The sequence below is a fragment of the Dromaius novaehollandiae genome, chromosome 1 (genome assembly GCF_036370855.1).
Source record: "Dromaius novaehollandiae isolate bDroNov1 chromosome 1, bDroNov1.hap1, whole genome shotgun sequence".
Lineage (NCBI taxonomy): Eukaryota > Metazoa > Chordata > Aves > Casuariiformes > Dromaiidae > Dromaius > Dromaius novaehollandiae.
The window spans coordinates 200,366,452-200,391,675 of NC_088098.1; the positions used below are offsets into that span (position 1 = coordinate 200,366,452).

Sequence of the window (25,224 nt, forward strand, 5' to 3'; positions counted from 1 at the left end):
AACAGTGTCCTTCAAATGAAGGACTGCAGATCAATGTGCACTCAGGTGTTTCTGAGTAAATGTCTATAAATCATACATGCACTCAGGTATTCCAGTATTGTACCTGGGTCTTTTTGTTCTCTTTTCTCCTTAGATAAAATAAGCCCCTGTGCCAAATTTGCTTTCCTGATACTGATAGTCCTAGGAATTACATGCTGTAGTCTAGCTGTTATCAACAGTAAGGCAATGGATGAGCATATGGAAACTTTGTGATCCAAACAGTTCTTATGGCACTGTGGTCCCTGCGCTACAGCAGCTGGAGATGCCCAGGAATTATTTCATTTCTGGAAGATGGGGGAAGGGACAACATGAGGCTTAAACATTTTATTATATTCTAGCCAAGAGCAAAACTGATGCAAATGTGCTGACCTACTCCTGAGAGCCAGATGTCATTGCTTTTGGCAAATGTTAAATTTTTCATGGTATGAACATGTCCTGAAGCAAAACCTACAGTATTCTCACTTCTTTCCTTTGATTGCCATGGCATCTTGTTACCATCAGGAACTTATGCAAAAGTACAGCTCAAATCTTTTCTAAGTGCAAAATGTCATGGCGTTGTTTCACATGAACACCCAATAGCCAGTATAAAATTGCTGTGCTATGTATGGTAGCAGGGTTTGTTGAACCAGTCCTGGGACTGACAGTGAACATTTACATCCTGGCTCTGCCATCCCCTCTTCTTTGGGCCTTCTAGGTCATTCATTGCAAGCAGGCACATGTTTGTCCAACCGGTGCTCTAGGCTGGCCACAAACCAGCTCCAGTCCGAAAGCTGTGTAGTCTTGTTAGCAGAGCCAGACTACCCGGCTCCTCAGGAGGGCACTCTGGACCTTTCCACTTGTTTTGTCTCTGCAAGGTGATGGCAGTAGTGTTGCCACATCCCAGCCATGCTAAGGATGGGTTCATGAGTACTGATGGTATGTTTGAAATGCACTGACCTGCATGACAACAACATGGTGTGACAACGTAGAGAGTGTTTCTCTGCATGGGAATAATATTGGTGCCAGGCATCAAGTGTCAAAATGTCATTCCAGAAAGACTGTTTTGTGGAAAGTGGCACTTCCTCCAACATGCTACGTACCATACAGGCGGTCAGGCTCAGCCACCTCATCCTTGCTGTTGAGTTGCTGTGGCTGTTTAGGACCCAGTGTTCCTGGTGTCCTCCATACTGCTAATGAGCAGATTCTGGAGGATCCTGGAGCAGCAGCATTTTGACTGAATGAAAGACCGCCAAGAGGGAATGTTCCTGGTATTAAGCCAAATCTGCCTTTGAGGCGTCTATGTAAAAAGTGGCAAAGGATACAGAGATGAACAACCTATGTGTGATATTTTCTTACCAGAGAGATCTTCAATAGAAAAGAAGGAAAAAATTAACAATTAATACGAGAACTTCTTGTTCAACTGAACAAACTCATTGAAATGTTTCATTTTTTTCAAAGAAGACTTATATGTGTTTAAATCGATCAAACCATTAGCTTTTCCTCATGCAGTATCTAAAGTGCAATTAGTGGCTGTGTCTTTTGTATGTATTTTAATGCAGAGTTCTTGTCCCTAGTAGTCATGGTACTCTGCCCTTCTGGTGGAGCTGCTGGGGAAGGGGAGGAGCAGCTATAGAAAGCATATGATGACACACAGGAATCAAACTTCCATCTCAGACAGCTGGCTCTTTCTCTATGTAGTATAACTCATTTATCAAACACATTTGTAACAGTATACTCTCAATTTTTTAAGCATTTAATTCTGCGAGGATATTGCACTTCAGATACTCTTTGCAAATCTGTATTTTTATGCTGCTTTTCCCTTCTCCTTTTTTGTGTTCACAGTCAAAGACCCTAACTGTAACCAGTGTTGATACAGCAAATGATGTAATTCTCATGGCCCTACAGCAGCTGGGAATTACTGTAAGTACTTGCACCAGTTTTAATGAGTCTTTTCTAGCCACTTTTAATGAAAAAATCTTCTCTTGCAATTTTTCAAAGTTTTAGGGCAGGGACATTATTTGAAAACCTTTATCATAGCAATGTTATTGAAATGAAACAGAGGTGACTATTTAATGTATAGACCTCTGGAGATCATCAAATGCCTTGGAAGTGTTGAATAAGCCTCTCATCCCTGTAAAGGTTCAGTCATGTTTGAAATTGCTGTTAAATCTATTTTGCTGGTGCCTGAGAGAAGATATCCTGACACAAGAAGTGAGAGTTTGTCACAGCTCCTTTTGCATGCTTCGGTGTGAACAGGGAACCTATTGGACTGATTTTTTCCTTTTTTGTTTCAAAATTTGCAAATACGTGTGATCGTTTGTGTTCCCAGATTGTATATACAAGCACGGCTCTTGAGTGTCTGAATCAGACAACTCTGTAAATATCCATGGATCTTTAGCATCACATGAAATATGAATGTCACTGAGTGATTGCACAGAAATTGAATGCACCCAATTTAAGCAATGGCACAAAACTGTTTTGGTAAAAGGACTTTAGGTGAGCTAAGATAATGCAGGATAGTGCACTAAGTAGATGCAGTGATTCCTAGTAGATCAAGTAGTGCCTTGAACTGTCACCCTTTGCCCTAAAACAGAAAAGGAAGTGCCTCAGGTGCTAAAATGAATCAGTGCCAGAGACGAGAATTCAGACTCCCTCATTCCTTTTCTGTCATTTCACAATGTGGCTCTAAACAACACTGATGGTCACAGAAGCTCATGGATGACAACTTTTTAACTGGCCTGTCAGCATGCTGTTTGGGTAACAAGTATTTTTTTAAATGTCTTGGTCTTGTTGCATATGTTGATGTTGATGCATGGAATCTGACAAGTTTTTCCTTACCACAGCCCTGAGTGTGAAGAGTCAGATATGACCAAGTGCCACTCTTGTACTTCCCTGGGGCTTCAAGAGACCCCCAGCAAAAGTTAGAGCAACCACAGAATTTGCATTTCCTTGCATTCATTGTTCCTAATTTGTACTGGCTGTTTGTACATCCAGGGGGCTGTTCTGCTAGCTCAGTATTTCCTCAGCACAGCATTTTCTGCCTATCCATTTTGAAATGTTTTAGACATGCCATACTACACCAGGGCTGGGGCTCTGGCCCTCAGCTGAGGATCCTGCAGTCTGTCCAATAAAGGTAGCTCTGGCGTTAATAGAGGGACTGCAAGGTAAAGAGGTAAGATGTGAGTTAAAATCCAGCCCGTTGTCTCCTCCAATTTGTACTGCAAATTGAAGAGACTGTGCTATGTTACAACTGCAAGTCTTTATTATGATGTGTATCATTTTTACCCTTTTTATGGATGTCATTTGCACATCCTCATTTTGCATACAGAAAAATCAGGAAAATGGTAGTACTGAAAAAGAATGTTTTGTTTGGGATGAGCAGGAGGAGGAGCTGGTTAGGTTTCAGCTTTGCATTCTTTTTTATGTATCAAAGCCATCCCTTTCCTCCCCTTTATATTTTTATTTTGAGTGGAATAAGAATTAAAAGCATTCTGAAAGGTGTAATATCTTGCCTGATGAATTATTTGACCAAGTACTATATTCCATTTTTTCACTGCATCTTCATGGCATAAAGCCTTTTTCATTAGAAGCATATCATAAGATTCACAATAAAATCAGACAAGCTAAATAAATTAAGCTGTAGCCTGTATATCAATCAAACTCCCCCAGCCCCCTCCTAGGATTGTTCTAACCATGAGGAAGCTTCTCCTTACGCGCCACCTCGAGGTTTTTTTATGTTCAGGGAGAAGCACTTGAAAGGAACTCTATGACTTTTCAATGGCAATTATAAAAACTACATTTCACATGTTGTGTGATTAATGGGGCTATTACTTTGCCTGAGTTCACTCCATTTTAATGCATCAGAGTTTTTTCCTCTGTGGCTTTCTCTGGTGAAATGACAACTAATTCCAGCAAAATGGCATCGATCATCTGTTCCAAATTATCCGGTGGGACAGGAAGAAGGGCTTTGAGTTTCCCAGCTCCATGAGTACAGTTGCTGATTTTTCTGGGATGGTGACATTTCTGCTGACAAATGGCCTCATAAAGCCCATAAAGGACAACATTTGCAATTGGGGGATGGTCAGTCTGCCTCTTGAAACTGCGCGTCCCAGCTCTTCCCCTTTCCCTGTCTCCCCTTCACAGCAACTAACCCTTTCATATATATTTGAAAAGAAAAGTAAATACCTTTTCTTGTGCTCCTCAGCTGTATTTATTTGCTCCTGGCTGCCTGCCCTGAGGTTCCAGAGATGTCTCCATAGCCTATTTATTTTCCTTCTGCCTCCTGCTAGCTAACTTAACAGCAGTGCTAATATGGCCCAGAAAGCTCTGTCAGTCAGAGAGCAATCTGTGAAGGCTTTGTTGGGTGTATCAGCATTATACCAGATCCATGCAGCAAATAGAAGGAGTCTCAAGAGCTTTGGGGACACTAGATAAAAGTCCAGACAATGCAGATAGTAGGCAAATCTCTTTAAAAGGAGGTAGGATTTAATTTTAGAGCTGAATAAATACTATCAATAGGTATTTATCACCTTTTGTAGTCAGAAAAATTTCAGACTTTAATTTTCCCTATTTTAGCAGAGTCACTGAAAAGGGATTTAAAGTGTAATAGATCACTTTTTATACAGTGTATTTATCGACTTCCTATTACCCTTTGTCTTGAGAGTGACTTGTGTTGAATGTCATTCTTTTTATTTCCGTTACCTCGCTGCTGTATTTGAGATAATGCACTATTTCCCTCCTTTGGTTAAACTGCAGCACTCACATACATTTATAATAAAGGCAATATTTAGAATTTACCTTCAAATCAATGTTTTTTCCAAAGATGTGCATGTTCTCCAATCCCTTGGAAATTGTATCCTCTGATGTAAATTTTATCCCCTCCGTTGTAAATTTTAAAGGGGGCTCTGCAGCCTTACCGCACCCTCGGGAGCTGCCAAGCCCTTCCACGCAGGAGGGCTGCAGAGCTGCCGTTCGCCGCCCTGCGAGGCGATTTTGGGGCAGCTTTCAGTGTCGTGACCCACCAGGGCTGTCCTAGCGTGGGCTTGGCAGCAGTGCCAGGATGCTCTCGGCCAGCAGGGTCGGCTCTTCCCACTGGCCAGGGATGGAGGGGAGATGGAGGAGACAGGTCTGGACTGTGACTGCAGCTGTGGTTTGAGCCCGGGGAGTGGCTGCGCTGCGCCACAGCAATCCCTGGGGCTGTGCTTACCCTGATAGGCAGGACCGGGCTGCGGGGTCACCTTTGCTTGCACTAGTGCTCACTGTCTGCCGCAGGCTCTGCAGGGCGCATCCACTTGTGCTGCTTACTCCTAATCCCTCCAAGGGCTCAGACTTGCCTCTCCTCCGCGCTGGGTGTACGCAGAGCCTGCAGGGAGGTAGGACGCAGGACAGCAGGGAGCCAGGAGCAGGACACAGCACTGGAGGCACCCTCCTTGCTAGAGGTGGCTGATTTCCAGCCTCAGGGCGGAGGCGGGCAGCTGGGATGACCAGCTCAGCTGCGTTGCAGGGTGCTCTCAGCATGGCTAGTGCTTTTCTCTGGCCATGAAGGCAGCCCTAATGCCCTGCAGGCTGTGGCTTTGGCCCCTCTGCTTCCAGCAGCAGGGAAGAACTGGTGCAAATCACCCTCTTTTCCTACTGAAAGAGATGGACCCTGTAGCAAGCTGCAGGGAGGGTCCTAGGAATGAAGGGCTCCAGCCATTCCCACTGCTCAGGCTGGGCGCTGGTCGCTCCTACCACATCTCATGTGCAGAGGGAGCTCAGAAGCTCTGATGGTGGCAAACTCGGGCACTGCAGAAGTAAAGGGGATTCCTTTGCTCCCAGTGGCAAGGTGCAGATTATCATATCATTGCAAGAAACCTAATGCAACCCCCTTCTTAATGACTCACCAACTTATTCTTAATTTTGGTTTTAAAGGGCTCTGAAAAAGACTACAAGCTATGGGTGATTTCAGGAAGAGAAGATGCTCCTTACCCTCTTATTGGTAAGTTCTTGAAATGGTTTTACTTTTCAGCATTCACCCATTAATTTTTAATGCTGAAGGAAGCAAGAAATACAGAGAAATGCAGTTTCCTGTTTTGTTTTGGTTTGTTTTTTTCTGGTTTTCTCTTACTTCCCTGTCACGCAAGTTTGTCTATTTAGGGAGCTAGTCAGACACTGATCGTTTTTTTTGAAGAGCAATTGTGTCTGTTGTGTTATATCCACTAAGAGTTGAAAAAGTTCATTTATTTCTGCACCAGTTTTGTTATTTTCAGTTACATGAGTCTCAGTCTTTCTACAGGACCAGCACCTCCACTCACTCACCTCCCCTCTTGGGGCTAGTCCAACCATGCCATATTTCTTCCTACATTTCCATAGCATTATTTACTCCATTCTTCTCCTCAGCAAAACTCAACATGATTTTGAGAAATATTTTTCAGCAACTGGACATGACTGATTCAAGAAGTCCTTTCCAGTCCTCTAATTGTCTTACTGGCTGACAGTTCCCCTCTGAACAAGAGCACAATATTGCTTATCCACATTATAAAATGCTTTTCAAAATATCCCCCTCACCAGGAATCAACCCAAAGCTCAGAAGCGATTGGATTGAGTGATTTGATTTTGGCCCATAGTTCATTGAGAACAAATCCCTTTCCATTATTAAGAGCCTTTCCCTGTAGAAGCCCTGCATTACTTGTGCTGTATAACAGTCCGCAGATGATTAGAACAAGAAAAATTTGTGGATTTTCTGTTTTCCTCCTGCAAATCTAACTTCAGTAAATCCTAACATTCCTTCTCAGAGCAGCCTTAGCTACAAATGCTTTGCTGGAGTCAGACAACATTAATATTTATAAAACGTCTAACTTGTGCACCTTATAGACAGTGCAAGCTGTTTGGTCTTTGAAACGTACCAGACTTTGTCTTTTAGACTACTATGTGTAGCTTATTCAGATAAAATCACAGCTGTGGTTTTAAATATAGCACCAGAGAATTACAAAATGGGAAAGACCTTTGTAATTGACTGATGCTCTCTCACTGCAAATTCAAGTTGCAATCTCTGGAGAAGAAAAGTCTGATATTAAAATGATGCTGCACTGGATATTCACACAAGGTTTATTGGATAAGGCCCTAGCTTTTATCCTAGGTGCACATCAGAATCAGAATATGACTGTTTCAGCTTCACACTGTTTCTAATGCCTAATGATGATTCTTCCACAATCAATGTTCATTTTAAGGCAAGTCTACAGGTAGGTTAACTAATACATCTTAACATTGCCCCAGATTTGATCTATTTCAATGGCCATGTCTGTAGACAGGTCCAAAAATATCTTTCTGGTGACATTTTTGAAAGCTTCTCCAGAAATTAATTGCCTCTGTGTAGTCCCTGAAGATGCTGGTTAATGCAGAGCATAGTTCATTTGCATTAGCCTTGTGATGAACTTTTCCTTCCTGTTTCAGCCTCAGACAGGAACATTTATTGCGTCTTTTTTGACTACATTGTCGACTATTCCATTTACCATGGAAAGGGAGGGAAGATCATGTTCATACTGGATTTTTTGCATCTCAGCAATAATTGACAAAAATCTCATTTCTTGAGAGAACAATACAGGCAACCAGTATCTAAACTTTGAGCATTGCAAGTAAAACAGTAGAACAAATAATCACTGAATTCAGAAATAGTTACTTGAATCTTTCTGATGGACTTTTATGTGATACAGCTGTAATGGGTCTGTTTTTTTCCTTTACGTCTGTTTAACTACTCTGAACTCAGTAACTCCATATTTGCCAGTGTGTGATTTGTGCCAGTGTAAATATGCATAAAAGCATCAATTCTGAGGCTACTGAGAAAGTGCTGTGGGCCAATGTGCGAAATCTGCTTTTCCTCCAAGGCAGATGGAGTTTTGCAAGTCTCCAGTCAATCCAACACAGATTATGATGATTTCTCTTTGAACAGGACATGAATATCCCTTTGGAATTAAAATGAGCCACATTCGAGACGCTATGCCCCACGGATCAAAGCACTGTGCCTGCCCCAGGCAGCTGCAGGGGTCCTTCCTGACGGAGCAGCTGCCCCAGGAGCTGCAGTGCCAGTTCGTGCTGAAGCCAAGTCGCCTGGCCATGTGCCAGCAGCTGAGCGGTACGTCGCTCTCCCCACACAAGCCCCAGTCACCCAGCGCGTGTCTAAGGCTGTGTCTGCTATAGAAAGCAAACATGCACCGGGAGTGGAGGGAAGTGAAGAGAAGCGTGCGGATGTACTTTTCTGTGATTCAGCTGCATGGGGGATTTTACAGGGTAGCTCTTCCCGATTTGTGTGTGCTGTTATATGCATGCAATTTTTGTAAGTTAAATTTTTACAAGCTGCCTGTCAAATGGTTGTTCTAAAACCAGCAAAGAAAGGCTAGATCTCTTCCCTGCAAATTTTTAAGTCTATTAGCTGAGCTCCCTTCTCTAGCCCTCGTTTTGTTCTGTTGCAAGGCAGGGTGGTTTTACAGGTCAGGACTCAAGGCTTGACCCTGCCACAGAGTTCCCTGTAACATTTGTCAACGTACTTTATCACAACAAGGTACTGACGTCTACACACCTACTTCACTGGGACCCCCCCACACATGGCAAAGCCTCCACATGTGTTTGACGGCCTTGATGAACTGAGCAAATACGACCTCTTTGTTTCAGTTCTCTTTTGACTAAGATGAGGATAATACTTTCTCTTGCCTTTGGCCTTAATCCTGCAAAAATATGAGCACCTGCTGTCTGTTTTGCACTCTGATATCAATGAGACAATGACAATTCACTGCTCATGGGTAAAGCAAAAAAGCAGATCTCTACAGGATTGGGGTCTTAGACTATAAACTCTGTAGGGCAAGGATGCCTCCCATGGTGTGTTTTTATTGAACTTTACACACTAACACACTACGCTCAGTTAGGAACTCTGCCATACTTCACCATTAATGACTGTATAATAATAAAAATAACATACGCACACTCTGTTATCCTACGCCTCCCCAATAGCAAAGATCTCCTACAATGTATGAATAGTATCCATTTGTAGTGGTTTTAGAAATTAAATATAGCAAGGCTGTATCAGTGTCTATTACAAATTATTCTGGAAACTGATTACATTTTATATAAACTAATTTCCTTTCCAAACTCCTTCATCCCCCCTTCCCCAGTAATGTGCATCATACATTACTTCATGGCATATTTTAAGAATGAGGCAATCTAGCAAAGGGGTGTAATTAGGTTTACAGGCCCTGCTTGGCAGCTGACATTGACTGGCAAGAGAAAATAGAAATGCAAATCAGGCCTGTAAAGCTCTAATACAGATGTGTTGTGCTGTGCAAATTGCAGGAGGGAAAGCATGGCTGCTTTGGGGCAGCATGCTGGTGATCCACAAGGACTAGGCTAAGCAGGAAGAAAAGAGGCTATTAATTCATTCGCCTTTTCTACTTTCATCCTTGGTCGACAAAACCTTTTAAAATGATGTATAGGTCTGGCTGCTTGTAAACCAGGTTTCCTTGCATACATCGCTGTTCATTGTGCTCCTTCTAGCTCCTTCTCACCTATTTTGGTTTCGGAAGATGAAGATGGGTGTCTGTGTACAAGCCGAGGCTGTGATTTGATTTTAGGCTCATCTTCACATCAGCAAGCCAAAATCTGTGTTGTTGTTAGGTAGCCATTAGGCACAACACCACATACAAGGCAAATGCATAGGGGGGGAGTTGGTAACCCCACATTTTGGTGCCAGATGTGCTTAGTAACCCACTCTCCCTCTTAGAGAAATCTATCCCATACTGAGAGAAAAGAAGGATTATCTGCTCATCGTGAAGTGATTGATGTTCTAGTGGCTCATGTCATTTTACTATGAATTATGTGAACACTGAGATTTTTCTGTTTATTTTTCCTTAAAATGAGATAAAATCATAAACTTGGAAACAGAGTTTGAGCATTCTCCACTGAATTCTCTCGGCTGATGTTCGTAGCTATCTCTTATTGTAACCCAAATCAAGACATGGCATTTACAGTTGGCAAGCTTAGAAGCATAAAATTTTTAACCGAATGTTGCCCTGGCAAGGATCAAACATTTGTATGGCCAAACAGGTCCTGTGCCGAACAGCCAGCCCATCCTCCTCCTTCTCCCATGGCTTTGCCGCAACTTCTTCTAAAGCACAGCAGCCCCCATGACACTGGTATCGCCGTGCTGGAGACCCTGTCTTTTCGGGAGGCAGCAAAACATAGCTGTCCAGGCTGCACCACGGTTAGGCAGCGCTGTAGGTGCTGACAGGCAGACACGACTGACAACTGGCTGTCGTGTGAAGTAAGTTGCTGTGTGGACACCAAGTACACTGTTATAGTTGCATCATCTGTGCTGGCAGGATGGTTAAAAAAAGTACAGAAGGATTTACTGTGTGGGAGAACTGAAGTGTTTCTGTTGACTCTTTTGCAGCCTTTTGGCTACCTCACAATTAAACATAGCCATTCAGCAATGCTCGTTAGCACATGTCCGAAAAGCATTGTAAATACTCCCTTGCTTAAAGTTTAAGTTGAAAGAACTGACTGCTGTCAGTGGCTAGTCTATCATCGAAACTGTTACTTAATCATTGATTAAAAGAGAAAGAAAATTTTTAACGGGTTGGTCTCAGTACAGAAAGGAGATCTTTGAAAGCTGTTTGACACTTAAGGATTTGGGCAGAAAGGATGCTCTGTTGTTAAAGAGATCAGAGTTTTAGAAGAGTCTGAACGCTTTGTGAGAAGAGGAACTATCCACTTGCATGGAGCTATGCACTTGCACGGCACTACCTATGAATAGGAACTACCTGTATATAAAATACAAGCAGAACTGATCCCGAGGCAGATGAGAATCACTCTTGGGCCACTGTCGTGAGCTCTGAGCATGATCTGCAACCAAAGCACTATTGCTTTTTTCCGATTCTGGCCTGGAATAATCCACAAGAGCAAGGCCCTGAAAGCAACACTGCTATTCCAGTAGGGAAGCGCTATCTCTTGCATAGCAACAACCTGCCTCAGTCATGGCTGGATAGAGGCTGGATAATGTTGAAACTTTGCACAGGTTCAAGGAAAGGAAGCGTACATCTTCTCCCTTGCATCTGCTCTGTACCCCAAAACTCCTTAATCCCTTTTGCTTTGTGTAACACAGAAGTGGCTTTCCTATCTTTAGGGCCTTTTCGTGTGAAAAGAAAGAGTTCTCCTGTTGTTCAGCAGGTGTTAATTTGGTAAGTGATATGGCTGGTTTCTGTCCTGGTATGTTAAAAAATACTCATAAAGATTTCCCTCCTGTCCCAGAAGAGAGCTGCATTTGATCAAAATTACCCCTTGCTTACGTTATCAGTTTGGGCTCTTAAGACTGGAGCAAACAGTGAGAGACTAATAAATCTTTCTAATTTTAAGAGTCATTTTTTTGCCATTTGTACTATTCTTTATTCTCCAGAATAGCATCTCGACTTAACTTTTACTTTCACTGAGATCCATAGGGTTGCCAAAACAGAACACAGATATATATTTGCCATTGTGTGAATAGCACTCCAAGTGAAGTAAACCTTGGTCACATGCTAATAGCTTGTTCATCTGTAAGAAAAATTGTGGTTTTGAAAGTTAAAGGTTAGCTATGTTCTTCCAAAACATGACATATCAAGTAAAGCTTTAGACATTGCCAAGCTTATATTTCATGAAGCTTTGGACTGCTTAAAATGTATATCTTTCTTATTATTTTTTATGAAAAGAATTTTTCATTAGCCTTTAGCATTCATATGCTCACATTTTGAGTTAAACTGTAACTTTTCATCCTGTAAACCTGTAATGAAAAGACTTCCACCCACTCCCAAAGGGAGCATGATCTCCTAGAATGGCATGATGTATAACAAAAATCACTATTTGGGCTAAAAAATGTGTGTAGTAAAGTACAGGAGATAAAAATCTGGTCTTACACTGCAATCCTTATTTCTGTCATTACCCTCTGGCCTTCAAGATGGTAGAAAGCAGAATATTTGACCAGGTGAAAGAACCAGCTAGGAGAAAGGTGCACAGGGTATGTGAGCAAGTGAATCAAAGGTGATTGTTTTTGAAGACATCTAGAAAAGGAAAAATATATTTGGATAAATTTTTCCCATTCAGTATTTTCTTCACAAGCAGTATCACCGACCCCAGTACCTCATGCTGTTAAGTAAGCGTTTACACTGGCTGATGTTGAGAGATGTGATGGAAAGAAACCCCTTTCCGCATCCTAATATCAGTATTTCTTTCTCTATGCTTTGCAAATAAGACTTTTGATTAGTGGTGTTCTACAGCACTTTCACTATTATGATATCTCATGAAATCTGTTAAACCGAAGGAAGACAACCCCAGCCCATCAGTGTGTTGGCAGCATGCTGAAATGCCATCTGGAAGGCACTGAGTAAAGGGCAGGCACTGTCTCTGAGCTATGGTCAGCAAATGCTTGGAGCAAGTGCACTGATGATAGGCTTGTTCTGCGGAGAAGAGAGCAAAGGCAGCAACTTTTCCTGGTCTGAAATGTCTTACCCCATTAGTGGATTCTCTTGTGCAACTTGTGGAAAGAGCTGGTGCTCTCCACATTGACAAGGGAGCTAGATGCCTCCAGACAGCAAGCCAAGGTGAGGGCAGCAGGGTTTATTTATTAATTTTTCCAAAGATCTGTGGTTTTGTGCCTGTGGATGGGAAATGAGTCATTTGGTACAGTCCGGCCCCATGCAAAGTCAGCAGGCTGAGGTTCTCTGTACTGTACTTAGAGGTAAGTGCTCATGCTGTGGTCTAGTAGTGCAGTGCAGATCCTTGTGATCCTCTGAAGAGCATGGGTAAGGTGGCACATTCTCTGCACACACACACACACACACACACACACGCACACACACACACAGGTATGCACATGGTGGATTTGACTGAACTGAATGCCAAGGAGTTGGTTGAGTTCATGACAGTTTTCCTTTGAAACCATAGCAACCACCACAAAACAAACAGTGGAATTAGATTTGAAATGTATTTCTTCTAATAAACACCTCTCTCTTTTCCCAGACTTAAGCCAAAAGTCATTTAAAAGGAAAAGATCTATCATAAATTGGGCTTTTTGGCGTGGCCCAGGCACTCACTTGGACAACGCACCCCTCTCCTCAACATCTGCCACTCCTGGGAAGCTTTTTGGCCTCTTGCTAACAGCCATCTGTGAGGATGACAACCTGCCCAAACCTCTCCTGGTGAGTCCCAAACTCTGGGCAGGCTCTTACAGTGGTGGAATTTCTTTGTGTAGTAAATGAGAACATGGGATGCAGTGTAAATGGGACGCTGAAATTACCCAAGCAGAGAAACCAGAAGGAAACCTCATCTGTGGTTCTCAGCAAGAACTTTGATTTTTAACATGTGCTGTGGTCAGGCCTGGTTAATACGACATAGCTTGCAAATTGTATGGGATCAGTCTGCTGCTTGGGGGGGTTTCTTCTTTATTGCCCATGCTGTAAGACTGGTTCTCTAATCCTCACTTATGCAGTATAAATAAACTCCATGTTCACACATATTTTTTAAACCACTCCCAAGATCACTGCAAAATCCCAGACTCTAAGAACATGGCATCTACTGTCCCATACAGACAGCCCACACTGCATACAAATGCCACCTGCCCTTAAGCAGACAATGTCAGAGCCCCCCTTGGAGGCATCCAGGGCGAGGAAGCACTCTGGGTCCTCATTTTTGATCTGACATCACCATTGCAAAAGGGGTTGGGTTGGCCGGAGGCTGCAGGAGGGCCTCAGCATTTTTTCATCCTGTCTCAAGGCAGCTCTCATTCTGGGGGTCTCTCAAAGCTCCTTTTCCCCCCAACCCAGGAAGATGAGAAAGGTTGCCCTAGAGCCCATTCCTAGGGATAATTAAGGTAGATGTGTGGTATTTTTGGTCAGGAGCCTGTCCTGAGGACTGTCTTACTGTTGATGCAGCAACTGAAGTGTTTACTCAGTGGGAGGGAATAGTGCCTGGTGTGAGCCCTGCAGAACTGAGCCCCTCATCCTGAGAGCCAGACTTTCAGCTGCAATAACTTGCCAGAGCTCCACTGAAATCAGTGGGGTTACATCAATTTATAGTAAAAAATGGCTTGTCTCCTAAGCTTGAGCTTGATACGCTGTTTCATCCTTGCCTGAATATTGATCATACCAGACTTTTCAGTCTTTTAATAGTGTGGCTTTGCTTTTTTTTTTTGGGGGGGGGGGTGAGGAAGTGTGTATTTTTATTATGTACGTTATTTAAATAAGCCCTGCAGAGGTGGATTCTGTAAGAACCTGGTCTCTCTCTCTCTCTCCATTTGAGAGATGAACCAATGCTGCACTTCGGAAATATCTTCAGAACTTAAATATCAGGCAACTTTTTTTGAAAAAAAGTAAAGATATTAAGTACAGAATTACAACTTGGTAGACTTTGTGGTTTTAGTCTTAAACAGTGTGCTTATGCCACAAAATATAACTTACTTCTAATTTCATGCAGCATCTCTGGAGAATGGAATACTGCACTTGAGGTACTGTGTGGGATTTACCTTTAAGAGAAGGAAGATAATCAGGGCTGAATGCTGCAGGCATGTTTGATATTTCTGCTTAAAAACTTCAAACTTGCTTTCACAATTAAAGAGCTCTCTTTTAGCCATTACCACACTGAAATATCTTACACCATTAACTTCATTCATGTAATTTCTTTGGATTTACTACTTTAAGAGGGGCTTCCCACTTTTTGTTCAAATTATATTTTTAAAGTGTTTAATCATGTGCTGAGATCTTGTGCTGTGGGATTCAGCCCATTTTGGCAGCAGAGTTTCTAAATCTCTGTGAAGAAAATGGAAATGTTGACACAAATGCTGTTGTCATGAATGGTGCTCTTCTGAAGTATCTGCACATACATGGGTGGCTGGCTTTCTACTTCTGCAAAAGCAAGAAAGAAACATTCAAGAAGTAAATTTAAAAAAATAGTTTCCATTAGACATATTTGCATTGCTGTGTGTCAGGAAGACCTACCTTACAGCCCAGACTCTGAAAGTAGCCAAAAGCCATTGCTTAGCCATTACTGTTAGAAGAACTTGGTTTAATGATGACAGACTCTCCCTCAGCATCCCTTTTCTTGCCAGCTCTTTAGATAATTTGGTCCAGAGACCACAGTGTGTGTGCACATAATTATAGATACTCTGTCTGCACACGTTTCCCCCTAGGAAGAGAAAAACATGACAAATACCACGTTGCTTGGAGTGACTGCTCCTGTGGAGAGCCTCTGAGGTGATCAGCACATATAAGAACCTATCCAAAGGAAACTGCAGAGAATTAAGCAGCTGGAAAATATCACGTACATATTATGTCAGGAGAGGTCTCTGATTTCAGCATTTCCTTTTCTGCTGATTCTCCTCTCTTATTTATCAGAAGAAATTAGGCCCTCCTGTTATTTTTAAAATAGGGAGATAGGGAGATAGGGATACAGAGAAATCTGCTTGTTTACCCCTCTCTTTTAAATATCTCACATTAAAAGCTGTCTACCTGTTTACTCCTGTGCAGCCTCATTGACTTCAGAGGAGCTGAAAACTGAGTTTTGTCTGCTTCTGGGTGACCTCCCAAGCAGTAGCACCTTGCCCCAGAGGTGGTCCCACTAGCATCTCTGAACTGCTTGTGGAGTGCAGTATCACTCACAAGAAGCAAAGGTGGTAAAATCTGACTCCGATCTGACGTAAAAGTGCAGGTAGATATTAACAAAAGAAGCACTTACTGGCTTGGATAAAATCTCAAGGTTTTCAGACTGCAAACTGATCAGCTGGAACAGAAGCCTTGGTCTAGGGTCTGTGATAATATTGAGCACACTGATGAGTAGCAAGGATTTTATATCGTCCTGTGAAGCGGCAGCTGGCTAAAGCCCCTGTCAGATGCAGGGCACTGCACTGGGTAGACTGCTAGCCTCTTCCTGTACCATCATGTTTATACATTTAAATAACTTGGCTAATACTTGAACAGTACCTGGAAGAGATCACGCACTAGGTTAGTGCTTGTTAGTATTTCCGAAGGGATGTTTTCCAAAATCAGTGCCCCAGATCACAGCTTTACCGTTAGATTTGGCATGGCCTGGAGAGTGAGCCTTGACTTGTGTTTGATTTGTGAACTTTAGGACGCTAAGGTTTCCACCTGTGACAGAAATGGTGAAACCACATTTCAGTGGTTCTAGGCAATTAAATCTGTTTCTGAGAAAGCCTCTCTGCCTGTTCAATTTTGTTTAGGACATGCTTTCCCTCCTTTACCAAGAGGGCCCTTCCACTGAGGGTATTTTCAGACGCTCAGGAAGTGCAAAAACCTGCAAAGAGCTCAAGGAGAAGCTTGATTCAGGAGCTGAAGTGGACTTAGGCTGTGAATCCATATTTGTGACAGCATCTTTGTTTAAGGTATGTGAAGAACTTTCCTTTCCCCCTTTTGGGTGAGAGCAGCACAGATTTCAGGCACAAACAAGTGGGGCATTTACCCAGGGACAGGTCCAGAGAGGACCTGGTAGGACGAATTAAGAAGAATGGGCTGACATATTAAAATTATGAGGATCCCTGAAAGAGATGACCACTGAGTTAGGATGGGGATGAGGACTAGCCAGCTTACTCTCTTCAATAGGAATTAGGGATTTTGTTTTCCCGTCAGCTTTCCTGAGGTCTCTTTATCTCTACTTAAAGTCAATAAAATACTAGAAAGGAAGATTAGCAGGCCTGTTCCCTTATTCATCAATGATACCTTACACTACAGACCCTTGTGATTATATGAAGTTGTCCAAAATATTTGGATTAACTTTCCCATGGATTATCTTTTCTTGCAGATTCATATGTTAATGACAGTGTTGCTTGTGCAAAAAATATCACAAGCCTTCAGCAAGGCATCAGCCCAGGAGGAGGATCAGTATATTTCTCTGCAGATTTTATTACAGTGCATCTTGATTACATGTAAATTTTGCTTAAAAGAAATGTTAATCTGCTTTTTTAAGCAAGCCCTGCTTGGGTGGAATTTTTTTTATCACAGAAGGTCATTCCTCTTGCCGCCATGTGAGGGATTTTCATTGGTGAGACTTCCACATAGACATTCCTGCTGGTGGGTTTAGGGCAGGCCAGTTGCACCCTGTGAACTGCTCATGTGCAATATCCCTCCCACAGTAACAGTTGCATTGAGGGGTAATTGCTTAGCATTTACCACACTGAAGAGCACGTAGGCAGTTACCATGTAATAGCAAATGCATTATTCATGCATGCCATGGCCTCCCTTACCCTCGCCTCTGGGATTTGAGCTTCTTCCCATTTGCAACACTCTGCCTGCTAATGGTTGAAGCATTAGGAGACAGGAGCAAGGAGACTATCCCTGACTAGTATAAATACTCCATTAAAGGATTTGTGGTCAGTGTAAGAAGGCAGGGATGCCCTCTCTTGGAGGGCTTGTGATCTGGTGCTGTTGAAGTTTGTCAGCTGAGGAGAAGAAACAGGGACTACAGATGAAGTCAATAATGAGTAAAGACAGACGTTATACACCATGAGAATAACTGGCTCCACTGCATATTTTTCGGTTCGATGATACCACATAAAGTATCCAAATACCTCCATTTTGACAGGAAAGGGTGAGGACACGGCAGGAAAATATTCACTTTAAACATAATCCAAAAGACTTCCTTATCTCACATGATTTGCTGCTTGTTTTGGTTGCTTTGTGGATCAAAATGCTTGTCAGCTAGTGCTGTCCCATCAATACATCCTCTTGTATCTGCATAGCTTTTTCCTATTTCCTCCCACGCTCCAGAACAGCTGTTTACATATTTTGTTCTTTTTTTCTCTGGATAAGGATTTTCTTCGCAACATCCCAGGCAGCATTTTGTCATCCCAGCTCTGTGATAAGTGGATCTCTGTGATGGATCAAGGGAATAATGAAGAGAAAATAAAAAACATCCAAAGGTAGAGTTACTTGTGTTCTCTGTATTCTCCTCCTATATATATGTATCCCAGAATGCAGAATCCCAAACATTCAACTTACAAGCTGTAATTAAAAAAACACAGCATTGAAATAGATGTGTAAAACATCCTTGTATATGCAAGTGCACTTAAACTTATGTATATATTTAAGAGATTTCTTGTATGGGGCAATTTTCTGATTCTCTTTTGTCATGATTTCTGCCTTTTGTGGATGCCAGTAAATAGAGTTGATCGTTTCCTTTCATGAGAAAATATTTATAATATTTATAATTATGCTGTCCAAGATCTGGATTTCTGCCTGATACCAAAAATAAAGTAAAATCATCCATGGGAAACTTGGGGTCCAGGGAGAAGGGGTAGCTGCAATCACTTCCTCACATTTTCCCCCTCATTCATCTCAAATTTTAGTGACCATTTTGAAGCCAAGATGGAATCGTAAATGAAACATAGGAACATAGTGACAAGGGAAGCCTCCACCCTTGCAGGTGATGTAAAAGAGAGAGTGGGCACAGTTTATATCATGAGAAACAGAGTTTTGTACACAAACAGGATGATGAACTAGCTGACCTCATGCATACTTACATACATACATACTTACACCAGCTAGATGGTATGTAGTGAAAATTGAACTGTTTGGTAAAGTGAATACTGAATTACTAGGCAACTTAGGAGAAATATAGTTTAATCTCATACATTGTACTTGGTTCATTAGTTTGACAAAGTGTAGTTTTAATGATTTCCTAATATATTTTTGTCATCCCAGGAAACTGTTCAGAGATGTGTCATGGTGAGGGAAAGCAGTTGAGTAAGAACACCTCTCTGACATGCTCTCTGCTTTAATTAGTAGAGCATGTTACCCTATTTCTGTATTTTCATTGTTTCTGACTTGTGTATATGCTATCTTCAAGTTTTTTATTTCGTCCAGTCACTAATTTGGGGACTTATGTTTGTGTATGTTTTCAGGTTAATAGAGCAGCTCCCCAGAGCTAATGTTGTTCTCTTACGTTACATCTTTGGAGTACTGCATGGTATAGAAATGCGATCTGAAGAGAACCAGATGAATGCATTTAATCTAGCTATCTGCATTGCACCTAGCCTGCTCTGGCCTCCTGTTTCCTCCGCTCCTGATACAGAAAGTGAATTCACAAAAAAGGTAGGAGAAACTGTGATGTAGTTTAAAACAAAAAGAAAAATAACTTCCTTCTGCTCAACCAGACTGTTGTTTGCAAATGTAAGGATAGTCAGTATCTCTGCAGATCAGTACTTCTCCTCTTAACAGGGCCCCAGAAATACTCATTGATCCATTATCATAATCTTTCTGGGAGAAGGGAGGAGAGATCATAAAGAAATGCCCAATGTACTAGAGAAATACTTCTGTCAAAAAAGATATCTCCAATTATGGCAGCCTTGGAACAGGACAGAGCAAAAAAGGAAAAGATATATACAAGGAGGGCATCAGTATTTGCACCCTAGTGAAGGATCCCAAGGGACATATATGAGAGAGAGGACTGCAAAAAGCAGCAGGGAAGGAGATGAGGAGGGATGAATACCATCTACCAGCTACTCTTCTGCTGAAGAAGATGGAATTTGGTGTGATTTGGAAACATTTGGTAAAGATAATTCTAGAGACAGGGTGTAACAAGAAAGATGGTCAAATGCTAATTAGAAAAATACAGCCATTCCATCTGAATTCCCAGCACTGAGAAGGTAAGGGGCAAGGTAAAATCCTATTCATGGCAAAACTGTGTGGCACTGCCTTTAGAGGGGGAAAATGAATTCATCCACGGTAGCCTTACCATCCTTGCATGGCTGGTGCTGGGCGTTTCAGCTGGGCCTGGCCATTCTGTAGGACTTGGGATGTCTGCAGAGGAGTTCCTCGCTGCTGGGAGGTGAGGACAGCCCACCTCACCACCCCGTGGCCTACTTTCCCAAAGTGACTGACCAGAAAAACCAGCCAGCTGGCTGCCCACTTGCTTCTCTCACCAGCGAGGAAGCTGGTGGTGGTGGTAAGCCAGGCTGCTGCAGGGCAGCATGGTCAGAAAGGAGGGCGCAGCACAGCCAGTGAACCGGGGACCTGGGGAAGGTCTTGCCTGGTAGTAAGAGCAGAGCAAGGAGTTTTCACTGTGCTCAGAACAGAAAGTGCTGGCAGGGCACTAATAAACTCACCGCTGGCTTCAGTGGAGGATGTGCTGCCACTCTGTGAGTTATCACAGGAGCAATAGTTGCTGCAGAAGGAGCAGCACCCTCAGGTCCCTCAGGTGCTGCAGGAGAAGCCATCTCGCTCTTCTGGCTCCCAGCAATGACTGTGCAGAGGACATTCCTGAGCGCCCCGGCTGGGCGTGCTTGCAGGAGCACGCAAGAGCCCCAGGCTGGGCCGCCGCGCTGCGGAGCAAAAGGGTGTGCCGTAGGGCAGCCTTTCCACGGAGGCTGTTTGTAAAAGGAGCATAATGGGTGGGCAGTTTCTTCCTGTTACACGTCTATACAGCATATTTCCCCCGGATGTGATAGTGGAAGATCTGACAGGACATCTCTCTCCCATTGCTTTGTTGCAGATTTCTAGTCTGGTGCAGTTCCTCACTGAGAATTGCTGCAGGATTTTTGGAGAGGAAATTACCTCCCTCTTTGGAGAAATACTTATGACATGCAAGAACAGAGAGAATGGCTCAGGTAATACAGATTGATGTTTCAATCCCATTGAACAGCTAAACCCAGCCACACAGAAGATCAGGTGTATTTCATGGAAGGATGCTGTTTCCCCTTCATGTGATGTACCCAATTAAGTATATACCTCTTGCTGTTTTCTTTCCCTTCCCCAAAATACTGGTGACAGTCAGTAATTCAGCTTGTCATGGCCTAGACCATCTCACACAATGCTCTCCCAAAGAATCCTTTGCTCCTTTTCCAGTCATCCAAGCCACTATGTTAAAAAGGAAAAAAAAAAAAAAAAAAAAAAAAAAAGGAAAAAGAAAGAAAAAAGAATCCAGAGAGGTTTTCCTCTCAAATATAGAATTTTTGCCCCCAGTTATGTTTTTTCAGAATATCAGAAAGTCAGAGATCAGCAATGAATTTAATAAAGATTTCACACTGTCATATTAGTTTTGAAAACATCTGTTCTTTATTACCAAAAGAGAGAGGTCTCTAGATTTTTTATGAGATTTGCAGATTTTGTGCCTAGCACAAAAAAAATCATGGAATTTGGGGGCTGATAGTGTCTCACTGACTAGTTGATAATATGCAAAGTGTTTCAGAATATCACTAATCCCCTTTCCCTCTCCAGTCCTGTGTCAGTGTCTGTTTTTATTGGAGGTTGAGATCTCCCCTTCAAATATTTCTAAAACAGCATTTCTGTAAAATAAATATTGTCTTGGCTGGCTTACCTTGAGAGTGGTAATGGCACTTGGTAATGCCAGATTGACTCAGTGTGACCATCCCAAACTCCTCATGCTCTCTCCGGTGAAATTTGGCCTTCCCTCCCCACACCAGTGGAAGCACATGGGATCTGCTGACTTGCTGTATTGGGACAGAACTTAGCCCCACAATAGGTTACGGCAGCTGATCAAGTTTTCAAGCATGCCCTGAGCCATGGTAACTGCCTATGCATTAATTCAGTCTGCTGCAAATGTGAGATAATTTAAGTTAGTTTACCCCCGAGCAAAAGAGATTTATTATAATTCAAATTGTCGCATATACAGAACAGGGCAGAGGTGCACACTGCTCATTTGAAAGCATGAGCTGACTGTTTAAACCCATGTTTACGAACTGGGAGATGAGACCTGTCTTCATAGTGTTGCTGTTAAAACTATTTTAATTTCTGGAACACCATAAAAGCGTATGAAGTGTGTCCTGTTTTCTTCATTTTCCTAAAAGAAGGGAAAAAAGATTAAATGAACATTTCAAGATTCAATAGCAAAAAGAAACATTCACTAAGTTACTAATTTAATATTCTGTTTAAATTGTTTACAGTTGTATTACTAATGCTGCTGCAGAAAGTCCTGACTTAAAACAGAACAACCCCCCCAAATCTCAGCCTTATTTGTCCCATCATCCTATGTTTCTTAACTGAACTGCAATTTAACTCATTTCAGTTTTTCCATTTCAAAATTCGAAGGTAATTTTTTTCTGAAATTACAGTCATTTCTGCTTGAAGGATCTTTAAAGCACAAATGCTCCCTGAACAGAAAGGATACTTTCCAAACAAAATGTGACTGCCTGTCGGCAGGGTGCTTCGGTCGCTAACATGCTAATACTTGTTTTCTCTTTGCAGATGTTGCTTCCCTCCATCTGAATGACTCTTCCTACGACAGTCTGGAAAATGAGCCGAATGATGAAGCCGACTCCTCATCTAGTGACTGGATTAAGAACCGAGATCAGGATAACAGGAGCAGGGAGTCTGTCTTTACTCTGAGCGATGGTGATTCGGAACAAACGGAGGTGGATGAAATCCAAGACAAAACCAAATCGAAACAGTTGACAATTTCTGTTGATGTACACCATAAGTTTTCGTCGCAAGAAAACTCAGAGAACAAATCTCTCTGCTCCAGCGCTTTGGGCTTCTCTTCAGCAACTACCTCAGGTGCTCTTAAAACCCCAAGGAGACACAGGCGCTCCTCAGAGCCCACAATTGGCCTTCTGGCCCCTGGTTTCGTCCGCCTCAGTGAAGGTCGTGAGAAGGCAGCACGCAAAGCCAGCTGCGACGTTGTCCTGTCTCACGAAGACGAAGACTATCTCCGCCAGCTTCGTTCTTTACAGATGGAAGGGCAAAAGCTTATCAATCAAAGTTTGATTATAGGAATTAATGTTGGTAAAAGTGACAACACAAGCCAAAACATTGAAAAGAAAGACCTGTCCCGTTGCCTCCTGTCTCCAACCCCAGAGGGATTAAGTATTTGCTCAGGATTTAGCTCTTCTAGTCTGTCTTCTCCTGGGACATCTCCATCTGTGTCATCGATGAGCTCCCTGGACAGTGCTTTCTCACAGTTTTCAGACCAATCTGTTTTTACCCCAACTGAAACCTCCTCCCCTTTGGATAGCACTTTCCAGTTGCTAAAGAAACATGAAGACACTGCTGCCAAAGCAGTTGATGACTATTTGCTTAAGCCCACTGGGGCACCAGCACCTCTAAAACGTACTGATGCTTTGGTTGAGGGGGGCTTGGTGGAGACCAACAGCAGGCCAACACTTCTGAAACCTACAGAAGCAGTGGATGGCTATTTGATTAAGTCTGACATTGAGCCATTACCTCTGAGAGTCACAGGAAGGGACAGACTTCATGATCCAAGATCAAGGAGGAGGTCTAGAAGAGCATTGCAGCAATCCAAAGTTTGAAGAGACTGACCAAAGTTTTTTGCAAAGGAATCTTACGCTTAAAATAAACACCATAAAAAAATGCCTTTGGTGTTAATGTGTGTTCATTTTAAGTTTAATATCCAGGTTGTTAAAATTTAGTTGAGCAGTCCCAAAATTCATGGGTTTTCTTTTTTTTAGGGAATTGTTAAAATAATTTTCCCACGTAAAGTTTTGCAAGAATATTGTAAGAATAACAAAAATTGTTAAAAAGCAAGAAAACAGAAACCTCCCTAGAATCTGAAAAGGTCCCAGGAAATATTTAAGAGAAGTACCCTGTTCACTGACCCTGTCAGGGCAGCGGGGTGCTTGCTGGGACTCTCCCCTTGACTACTTGTGTGTTCAGCCTTGCGGATGTGAGTCCCAGTCCTTTGTGGTTTTGATGTAGCGTGCAAAGTCAGCATAGATCCCATAACTGTGGTATTATACTACTGGTCTGAAACTGATAGTTATTACTTTCATTGTCCTCCAGGGAATAAGTGTATTGTTTTCTATATGTTTATACAGTAAGTTCGATAGGTGTAGTTATTTCTTCCACACTGCAAAAGAAAGAAAAAAAATAAGCTCATAAATATGTAAATGCTGAAGCTTGTAACTAACACCTCCCAACTCTGTGTGTTTCATTTATTGTGCTTTGTTGGCTGTTCTGTTCATATTTAAGTTGTGAATAGTTTCTTAACTTTGCTGTAAATGGCATTATGTATTATTGCAAGTAAAACATATGTAATTTTATTATGCAGCATCTAAAATATCATATAATATATTAAAAGTAATGCATTATCTAAATGCTTTGAGTTTGTATAATATATCCTGAAAATTTTTGCTATTATATATGTTCTGAAAAGAAATGTGTATTTTTGTACTTGCAAAAACTGCTGCTAATTTTACGAGTTCTGTTTTGTTGTTACAGCACTGGTATTGATGTGTATGCATTCAATGCTATATATTAAATATTATTTGTTATGTCATAAATTCAACTTATATTGTGTAATTTTTTTTAGGTGTCAGTTCTACAAGCTGTTGCAGAAGCAAAAGTCCCAGCGACTGCAAAACTTGCATGAGAAAGGACTGCAGCATTTTTCCTCTTCTTTGGGTGGCATCATTCATATCGTATGTCATCATGTTGTTGACTTTTGTAACATTTTAGGCATATTTAACAAGAATTCCTACCCCTTTGCTCTTCATTTAGAGGAAGGAGGGTGTTTTCAGCTAATAGGATGGAGTCAACAGTATGGAGGTGCAGAGACAGCTTTTCAAGTAACAGAAATTATGCTTGGAGGGGAGCAAGATGAATTCTTTAGTATTAGCAGGGTTATAGAGAAGGCAATAAAGAACGCCAGTATTAAATTAACATGTGAGCCCACGTGCGTGCACACCATGCTTCTGAAATTGCATTGATTCATTAATTAGCTTTTCATTTTCAAAAGCTCTCCACCACTCCAATTAATACCGGCCAATACTGGAGTTTCACACTCTGTTCTATTTAACTACACCCTGACAATGGTACCTACGCTCCTAAATTGCTAAGCACTTCTGAAAAATGTAAACACTGTCTACTGCTCTAAGCAGTTTCCAAGTATTATCAGTGTAAAAGACTTTCAACTTTGTTTCAGAGAGAATGAATAGTCTCCAACAGATTCAAAGCTGTGTTTTATAACGTTAGAGATATCCTTCCTTGAAAATACAAGAACAGAGCCTTACTGTTTTGGGGTCTGATCCTGAAAATCGTTGTATCTGTGAGCAAAGCTGCTTCTGTAGAGACCCATGTAACGCGATAAAACATCATGCATTTGGAACAAAACTAGCATGTATAATTGTTTGCAAGCTCAAATACTTCACTGCAATTTGTTCCTATATTTTTCAAATTCAGCTATCTTTAATGAAAATACTGATACACAAAATCTGATCTGTAATAGTCACCT

At 41.9% G+C, this 25,224-nt stretch overlaps 1 protein-coding gene across 2 annotated transcripts in view; it reads left to right on the plus strand.

The window, feature by feature from the left end:
- The window catches only part of ARHGAP20 (Rho GTPase activating protein 20), a 64,476-nt gene extending 40,202 nt beyond the window's left edge, over positions 1–24,274 (plus strand). For both annotated transcript variants that reach the window (XM_064505042.1, XM_064505043.1), the window contains 9 exons: positions 1,861–1,938; positions 5,929–5,995; positions 7,946–8,128; positions 13,036–13,214; positions 16,247–16,408; positions 17,832–17,941; positions 18,923–19,112; positions 20,512–20,626; positions 22,224–24,274. In XM_064505042.1, the coding sequence (XP_064361112.1) occupies positions 1,861–1,938; positions 5,929–5,995; positions 7,946–8,128; positions 13,036–13,214; positions 16,247–16,408; positions 17,832–17,941; positions 18,923–19,112; positions 20,512–20,626; positions 22,224–23,284 (2,145 nt within the window). In that variant the 3' untranslated portion in view covers positions 23,285–24,274. The remainder of the gene's footprint in view (positions 1–1,860; positions 1,939–5,928; positions 5,996–7,945; positions 8,129–13,035; positions 13,215–16,246; positions 16,409–17,831; positions 17,942–18,922; positions 19,113–20,511; positions 20,627–22,223) is intronic.
- Positions 24,275–25,224: the final 950 nt, after the last annotated feature.